We start from the raw sequence: 9,678 nt of genomic DNA, 5'->3' as shown, positions 1-9,678 counted from the left end.
GTATTTAAAAACAAAAGTAAGCACAAACGCTTTTGACCACGAAGCCGAGAAAATAATTCGAGAAAATGGTCGCTATTTTATTATCACTTTAATAAAGGAATTACGCCAACGCCTCCTTACAAATATTGCCACACTAAAAAAAATTTACTTTTTTAGGTTGGAAATGCATTAAGAGTAATTAAACCAAAAGTATTAGTTCAACTACAGCAACAAAAACACAAATATAATGCCGACGAAATAACATCCATAGAGATGCAATGGCAACGGTTAACGTTACATACCTGGAGTAATTTAGACTCAACTGTAAAATTTTGGGCCGAAGTTTATCAATTTCGAAATGCCCTAGGAGAAAACCCTTTTGCTGACCTTTGCAACCTAGTTTTTAGTTTTCTTGTTTTGCCTATAAGTAATGCAGAAGTAGAGCGAATATTTAGTTCAATGAATATAATAAAAACTAAGCAAAGAAATCCAATGTGCGTTAAAACGTTAAACGCTATTTTATATATAAGATACGGTTTAAAACGTGAAGAAAAATGCTGCCATAATTTTACTGTAGATGACGATCTCTTAAAATTAATGAATTCAGGTGATACGTACAATAGTGATTCATTTGATGATGAGGAATATACACTCGATATAAATTAATGGTGTTAACTAGTCTTTCGTTTCTTGCGATTTATTTAAATAAAGCATGTAAATTTTCACTAAAACATTTTAGCCGTTTTTTGCCAGAGTCTATGTGAAATTTCACTAAAACATTTTAGCCGTTTTTAGCCGCTTTTTTTTGGCAATCTAGCCGGTCGGCCCAAAAAGTTCTGGCAACACTGTCTAAAATGCTGTGAGAGAAGCTTCCGGTATTTTAGTTGTGCTTACGATCGAGGATCATACAACGACTCAGATCGCAGCTTCGTTCTAACCCCGATACGCAAACGTCGCTCTGCGGCGTAGCGTGACGTGGTGTGCGCGCCGGTCGCGCGGGGTTCGCGGGGCGCGAGCGCGGTGTGGCCTTATTTCCGTTGATCTTATTACCTGTCACCGAGGAATGTCACGCGACGGAAGAGAGAGAGAAAGAAAAAAGTGGCTGTTTAAAGGGCCACGCTGCGATCGGGCGCAACCCTAGATATGGGATATCTATAATGAGAGATGAAGAGAGTAGTATTTTTGGCTGTAACGAGCGGGAAAAGCTTTATGGGCGATACTTGATCTTTCGAAAACTTTAGTATAAAGTAAGGCGACTTATGTCGAGTTTGAATCGCAGTGCGAACTCTTGTAATAACAACCACGGGGCCAATGAACAAGCCAAAAAGCGATGCCGGAGTTTATATTATCTTCTGCGAAACTAGCGTGGCAGTGTAAAATTGATACGGGCCTTTCCAAGCGATTTGATACAAACGAAGATTCAGATGGCTTCTTAAATCTGATGCTGGAGAAGATAATAAGGCCTGCAGAACTATTTTTTATAAGATCAACGGCATCTACGGACGTTCCAGTGGTTCTGCCTTCTGCCAGTAGGATGTGGAAGCAAAGCCAATATGTCGAGTTGAACGAGGGCAATATTGAATACCTATTGTCATCCAATAACCAGTCTGCTAATTTTATGAAGAAGTGCGGGACTCCAAAGCCAATGTAAAATCACTGTTGCCAACAACTGATACTTCGAACTGAGAAGGGAAGTTCTCCCGGGTTGTACAAAAACCACGCTCTGTAAGTTGCACAAATTGCCTGTGCGAGCATATAGCGCAGAAGCTTGGACAATAACAACATCCGATGAACTGGCCCATGGGCTATTCGAGAGCAAGATTTTGGGGGAGCTATACGAGCTCAGAGCTGTATGAGCCTTACAACATATTGCAATACACCGGTTCTGCTAGCTTGATCGCGATGTACGAATGGACTCGAACGCCGAAGCAATAAAAGTATTCAAAACGCTTCCTGCTGGTAGTAGCAAAGGAAGAGGAGGGAAGCCTCCTTTCATTTCCAATTGGCGTTAGTTGACATGAATTAAAACGACTGGCATGCTTCATTGGACTCGTCGCTTAGTAGTTTACGATGCCACACAAGAAGATAAATAACTACCATAACTACCCTCTTCTACTTACTTACTACTATTCAACTTACTATTCAATAATTTCAATTAATTTATGTATTCTACTACAAATTGCTGTTCTGTAAAGTTAATATATTGCCCTAAATAATGCAAAGCATTCATAAGCTTAAATAAATCCAAATGATTCTCACGAACTCTGGCGATTGTGTGAAAACTATCTTAAGCATGACAGGTAACAAATACATTTATCAGTCACACTTGGCTAACGAACGAGCTATTGTGTATGACCAACAATGAATAGCAGCCAACAGCAATCACTTCGACAAGTTAACATTATTAATACACATATGTATGTATGTATGTAGTTAATTGCATGTACGTACTCAGTGACCACAAGGGATCTCAATGCTAAAGATAGTTACATAGCTAGCGATACATATGCACATAAATGCATCCATAATTATGTAGACTTACTAGCATAATGTGAGTACTCTTATCAGATTACAGCTTACAGCTATTGAACTTGTAAATTAACAAATGCCACTGGGAGACGCATAGAGACCGCGTAAAACCGCGTATCTGCAAAATGCAAAACCGCGCATGTGAAGTTGTAGAAATTGTTTTCTAGAGCTTAAAAACACTCATATTTCAAAATGGTTCTCTGTTTTATAAAGTAATCGCATTTCTGGCTAGTATATTTCAGGACGAATGGATAAGGATTGAGCCAAGAGCTTGTGTGAGCAAATCCAATTTTTGGCAGCCAATGTCAGTTACGCGGTTTTGCAGAATGACGACTTTAAACGACAGTATATATGTATGAATGAATCTTGGTGTAAAGTTGTTTCACTTGACTGATTAGCAATTTAATCGAACTCTTGGCATTTGCTTGAAACTATTAAGCTAGCATTTCAAGATACTATTGATATACATATATGAAGGGAAAACTTGGTAGTTACATATGTATATGTTTTTTACTTTCGTTCAGTTTTTAGAAAACAATTAATCTTTCGAAATACAGAAACGAGCTTTCAAGATAGTTTCCGGAATTGGCAATTGTCATATGAAAGGCTGGCCTGAGTTGAAAGACAGATGCCAGAATTTACCCTGTTAGCGGTATTGTTTGTTTTACAGTTTCTAAAAATTAAATACAATTTACGAAAACAGTTTTCTTTTTAAAACAATAGAATCTAAAACTAAAAATAAAAATAAATTAGAAAAGCAAAAAATTAAATACTTAAAAGGAATTGCTAAAAATAAAAAAAATTAAGTAAATAAAAAAAATAAAAAAAATAATTAAAAAATAAAAAACGAAAAATTAATTTCTAAAACTTATAAAAGAAAAATAAATAAATAAATAACGAAAAAGAAAATATACTTGCAAGCAGAATCAGTACGCTCAAAATGATATGTATAAATAACTATTTTCATATTTGATTACAAACTGAAAGAAAAAAGTAAGTGACCGCAACTGGCGTCATACTTAAATTAACTAATCAGCTCCTATCTTTTTAACGGTGAGAGGAAACAGATTTAACGGTCATTAATCAACTGCCCGTTAGATCTAATTTAATGAACGTTTTTGAGCGCGGCTGTAAGACGTTAACAAGCAGGTTTGTTAATATATCGATAACGAAAAAAATTTATAGAAATATAAAGCGAGACATTTATCGGTATTGAAATCGCTGTCACCGATGATAGTATCACAGCGAAACTCGATAAATATGTCGATAGAATATGAATTAATATCCCGATTACGATATAAATATGTCGATAATATTGCACAAACTCTAATTGTTTTTTTTTTGCAAATCAAAACTCTATGAATTGTATGTATATGTGGTTGGGAACACTAACTGAGGGCTTTTTTCATTAAAAGCTTTTTTTAACAACTCCAATCCTTATATAATAAAGAAAAAAACATTCTGTAATACGTTGTGTACTGTTATTATGTCCATCCAACCAATCATCGGAACTACATCAAATTGGTATGGGACCAACTTCAAGGTATAGCCTTTCCACATAAAAAGAAATTTAGTCAAAAGCTATATCCAAGTATCATATAGACATTAAGGAATACCGTTCTTTTTTTTAATGATCCCATGATCGGAACTAAAAGAAATTAGTATGGGACCCTTGAGATACCACCTTTCCGATAAGGAAAGAATTATCGAAATCGTTTGACGTGGTCCCAAGTTTTGCAGTAGTATACATGAAAAAAAATACTCCGACGAATTGATAACCTCCTCCTTTTTTCAAGGCGGTTAATAACACACATTGCTGTAACAAATATGTAGGTTAAAAAAGCATACCAAATTTCATTGAAATCCACAGAATTATTTCTACACTTCCATTAAGTTTATTGCGCTATAAAAACTAAAACATCGTGTCACGAGTTATGGCACCGTGAAATATGGTAAGATATTAAAATCATTTTCTCAGATAAAGTACACAAGCCTTTAGTGGTGCTTTAGTGCTCATCTTTGCCATAATGCAATTCTTATTTTTAGCATTTCTTAATTCACAAAAAATCTACATTCAAGGTATGACAATAAATTTGCTTGATGGAACATGAAAAATGCATCATAAGTGAAGCCAGAAGAAAGATGTAACTAAAATATGAGCCCACAACTGTCCAATCACAAAGGTGCGGTGAAGCTCAACGCTTTATGTGACTTTTCTCAGAACAAAAATTGTAAAAAAATATATAAAAAAGAAGAAGCCGAAGCCTTTTAAGTACACGCAATGAAGCTCAAATGCTTTTCTTTTAACAATCTTGCGGCTGCGCGAATTGCCGCTTTAACCGCGCACTGGTTATTCCCATACTCAAATATACCCACTCAAGTAGTCGCATTTTTTTTTTTTATTAAGTACTTGCTTATAAACATATGTATGTACGTTGATATGCAAGTAAGTATGTATACAAATGTGTGCATTCCCACGAGCTTTTAATTTTGCATTACTCCCGCAGGTTAATAAATATTCTTGTTAGTCACAAAATCCATTGAGTTCTTCCCGCCAGTGAAGAGATGTTTAAAAATAGTTGAACCCAGTTAAAACGGCATAAAAGGTTATTTGGACAAGTCAGGCACAAAAAATTAAAAAAATAAATAAATTGTAACATTCCAGAGTAAATTTGGTTAAGTAAATGTGTCAGCAGTATTCTGTTGTTAACATTCCGCAAAAAAAAACGCCTTCGACACATCGAATGTATGTACGCCGAAAATAAGTTAAGGAGTTATTAGCAGTTTTAAATTCACAAAACACAGTTAACGGGTTAACGATTTTAGTTGGGTGCTCATAACATAAACTTGAAATAAATGAAATACTTAAATTAATAAAACATAAATACTTGCAGCCCCTTTCCCCTCACTTCTTCTCACCTGCTCTTCAAATTCTCTGGCACAAAGATATTCCACCATGAATGACGTTTTTGACGCGGAAAATATGCTGTATGCTTTGGATCGATATCCCCGTACGGTAGTTCGCCCGCAGATGAGCCCATGCCATTGGCGGCATTAGCGTCAGCCATACTGCCATTGGTCAATTCGCTTTGTGAGCCGCTCGGCAAGCTGCTGTCCATGCCCAATTGGCCAATGTCGTAATTCTTGCGACGATGTCTTTCCAATTTCGCTTGCAGTGAACTGCGTCGCCGGCGATTGCGTTCTTTGTCGACCGGTGAATCGTAGGGATTATTTATGCCCTTCACAATGGGTCTCAAATTGGAGCCATCATCGAAATAGGTCAACTTGCCAGGTTCATTAGGCGAGGAGGCGCGTACATTCTCATCGGCGGTGTATATAATTTCTGGACTAACCGGTGTGTTTGAGCCGTCGCTCTTTTCTTGTTTCACAGCAGATTCATAGGAATCTTTGGAGGAGTTCTGCAAAGGAAAATGAGAATTATGCACATATGTATATTTGGCAATAATCAGATACAATTTTAGAAAACATCAGCTGATTTTGGACTAAGCTTCTATGATATGTAAAAACAATATTAAAGCTGGCAGTCTTGAAAATCTTATCGAATAAGTATATGCAGCTAAGTAGGTGAAAAGAGACAGTTCATGGTAAAGCTTCCCTCATACTATCCACAATTGGACTCGAAATCAGACAGAGAGGCTACCAGAACACTGCTTAAAGAGCCCAAAATATAGGGGCCAAAAAGAGTTTGCCCGCCCTACATTTTTCCCCAATGCCGTTTATAATGCGTACAATTGCAGGGTATCATGAAGGTATACATATAGATTCCCAAGGAGCGGGTAGGATAACCGACCAACTTTTCACCAACCTATTAGTCGAACCTCCCTTCTTTCAAAGATGATAGATACGTCTAGGGATTAGTACATAAGAGACGGCTTACTTCGTAGAATGGGGCTTACACAATATGTTATTGTTTGGCCGAGCTTCTCCTCCAATTTGTGGCATGCACCTTGATGTTGTCTTAGAGTGGGGAGGGATCTACTGCGAACAGCGATTATATTTTTATGCGAAGCTGTTTTCCTAACGAGAATGTCTTAGCGTTATTATGTTGTCTTTCACCAATAAACTTTCTTAAAATTAACTTAAATAAAAAAATACATATATATGTATTTTTGTTTTTAACACAATTAAAATTTATAGACAATTAAATTTGAAAGAAAAAAAATTAAGTAAAAAAATATATATAAATATTTGCTTTTGGAGACAATAAAATCTGGCAATTAAAAGAAATTTAAGTTTAAAAAAATTATTAAAAAAAGTAAAAATTAAATAAGATCCAAAAAATTAAATCAAATCAATAAAAATATAAGTTTATTTTAAAAACAATAAAATGTTAAAATTATTTTTCTTTTTAGATTAATAAAATCTAGAATTTCCACCTTTTTTGACAATCAAAGAATTTTAATTAAATTAAAAAATATAATAAGATTCCAAAAATTAAAAGGGATAAAAAATATGTTTCTTAAAGCAATAAAATTTAAAAATTATAAAAAAAAATTTATTAAAAAATAGAATAAAATAATAATAATAATAATGATAGATTGGTGCTTACACATATGTTAGTGTTTGGCCGAGCTTCTCCTCGATTTCGGTATGAATTGATAAGTGATTGATGCGTAGAGCTTCCGGTGAGCATATCTTTTTTGGCAAAAATGGCAGTTACGGGGTTTTGCAAAAACACAATAAGCGGTTTTTACTTCAAACGACGATATTTAGGACGAAGAGGATTTAGTTTTAAAACAAATATAAAAAATAAGTTTGTTTTTAGGACAATAAAGACAAAAAATAAAGGAAAATGTAATTAAGAAAGATAAAAAATGAATTCAAAAAGAAAAAGTTTTTAAAAAAATTTATAAAAAAAATTATATGTATATTTTTCTTAAAATAAAAATGAAATCTAAAAATAAATTTAGAAAAGAAAAAATAAATTAAATTTTAAAAAGTACATACATCTCCATTTCGAACATGCTCAAGTGCTTTCAGTCAAAAGAGCTTTTAACCATGGAACTTTGCAGGGAAGCTTTTTTTGTGAGCCTTTCGTGCCAGAATAAACAAAATCTTTCAAAATATGTTGCATACCGTCTTTCAAAAGAATTGCAAGTGTTTTAGCCAGACTTGACCTCTTAAGGTATGACAAAAAAAAATGAGGCATGTGTATAAACTGATATATTATGATGATTCATTATACACTCACCTTATTACTGTCGCGCCGCAAGAATGAGACCGCAATCGAGCTGCGCCTCTTCTGGCTCTTATCGCCCTTGCTGGAGAACAAGCCCAAGGCCAATGAGCTGCGACGTGGCGGCTTTGGTGGCGGCAAGGGTGTTGTAATATTTAGTGAATTCTCCACTTCATCGCCCACATGCTCATCGATATCGACCAATGACGGTATGGAGGCGCTGGCCCAATCTTTGCGCAGCCGATAACGTCCGCTATCGATTATGCTCATCTTGAACGAACGAACGAACGCACGCGAATTATGGTCGGCGGTGAAAGTTAGTCAGTTAGTTCAAGGTTAGAGTGTCAATGAGTTACGATTAACGATCAATCAATTTCGTAGTTGATTGGTCTTTTTTTGTTATTTTTATTTCTCTTTTTTTCAGTTAACGTCCTTTTCGTTGTTTGGTAAAAAATTTTAATGGAAAATCTGTGCAAAAAAACAAAGAAAGAATAAAATTGATTGTGATTAATTACAAACGCTTTGAAATTAGTAATTTAAAAAAAATAGTTCCCAAAGAAATTCGCTTACTCAGCGCGCACCTGTGAAGTTCACAGAGGCTTATTACTGACTATGATAGTGAAAAAATATTTATGTCAGTACATACTTAGATTGAATGAAGTGCCAGACATTTAATGTCGATTTAACGCTTTGTTGCCACTGCCTACTTAACTCTCAAATTATGCCTAATTGTATTAATTGTACAAATTATATATACATACATATCTACGTGCGGGATTGAGTGCTAAACGTTTTGTAATAAGCGACTTAAATGCCCCAGTAAGTTGTGTGACGTGCGCCCTTTGCGACTTCATCGAAACTACATATCTACAGCGTAAAAATGCGCGATCGTGCGCCGCGCCGCGGCTTGATCAGGCCGATCGACGGCGATCACTCACTCATATGTATTTACACCTAGCGCATTGTGTACAACGCGAATCTCGTGTAAATCACGGGAATTACATGCGCTTAGCATGTTCGACGTTTATCGACAGATAATCAGCCAATCAACCAGCCGCAAACCGCTAGCTGCATGCCGTCAACCGTCAGACAAGGCAGGCGTTCCCACAACACCCGCGAGAATGCGACGCAGTTAAGCAAAAAAATTACAGGCGGACAGCTGGGAGGATGGTAAGCTGGGCGGATGTGTGAATTTACATATGTATCGAAGTGTGTTTGAGTGTTTATATGATGGCGCTTGAACGTCGATCAGCGTTGTACTCGCAAGCGGGGGAAAACTCATATATTAGTATGTATATAAATAATGCATTGTTTTATGACTTTTTAGCCAGTTTCAATGAAAACGAAAGTGACGTCCTCCCAACACGTCCCGCGCTTACCAAACTAAATAGCTGTACTGCGACAGCGATCATTCGCGAGCATTGATCTTTGGCCTGTTTTCCCACGTCGCCGGATCGCACGGTTAGCTGTCGTAGTCATTAAGTGTGGGTATTATGACATTTTGTGTGACTTGTACTTATGACTTTGCGATTTCCAGTAATATTAAATAGCAAAAACACCATAAACACCATCAGTTTGTAAATATTGGCTCTAGTCAGCTTGCTGCAATGAGCAGGCGCTTAATGACTTGGAAAAGTCAAGTAAGCTTATTGACTACATCGTAGGCGTACATAGTAGGCTTTTTTATTGGCCTATAGAAATGAAATTTTATTGCTAATTTCGCATTGAATTGCAGAACTTGTAGTTAGTAGGTAGATAAGTGCATATTTTATCTACCTTTGCTTGTGAGTCAGTAATTAGCGGATTTTAGTGTTACGATAATTAAGCGCAATGCGAATATGGCGTGTAGTAGCCTAATGTTTTGTTTAAATTAGTAATTGCAACGAATTTGTGATATTACACAAGCGTGAATGGCATGCAGCACCAACGTTGTCACCTGGGTGTCTAAATAGGTTGGTATGTAGGGAGGCGGT

At 36.0% G+C, this 9,678-nt stretch overlaps 1 protein-coding gene across 5 annotated transcripts in view; it reads right to left on the bottom strand.

Moving 5' to 3' along the window:
- The window catches only part of mtd (TLD domain-containing protein mustard), a 164,824-nt gene extending 156,651 nt beyond the window's left edge, over positions 1-8,173 (bottom strand). For all 5 annotated transcript variants that reach the window (XM_017614507.1, XM_017614502.1, XM_017614504.1 and 2 more), the window contains exons 1-2: positions 7,721-8,173; positions 5,428-5,927 (exon numbers count right to left, since the gene is read on the bottom strand). In XM_017614507.1, coding sequence (XP_017469996.1) covers positions 5,428-5,927; positions 7,721-7,975 — 755 coding nt within the window. In that variant the 5' untranslated portion in view covers positions 7,976-8,173. The remainder of the gene's footprint in view (positions 1-5,427; positions 5,928-7,720) is intronic.
- Positions 8,174-9,678: the final 1,505 nt, after the last annotated feature.

Source organism: Rhagoletis zephyria, unplaced genomic scaffold (genome assembly GCF_001687245.7).
Source record: "Rhagoletis zephyria isolate East Lansing unplaced genomic scaffold, Rhagoletis_zephyria_1.1 Rzeph_scaffold_00841, whole genome shotgun sequence".
Lineage (NCBI taxonomy): Eukaryota > Metazoa > Arthropoda > Insecta > Diptera > Tephritidae > Rhagoletis > Rhagoletis zephyria.
Note: the sequence above shows the minus strand (reverse complement) of the source record. Positions and strands in the feature narration are given on the sequence as shown.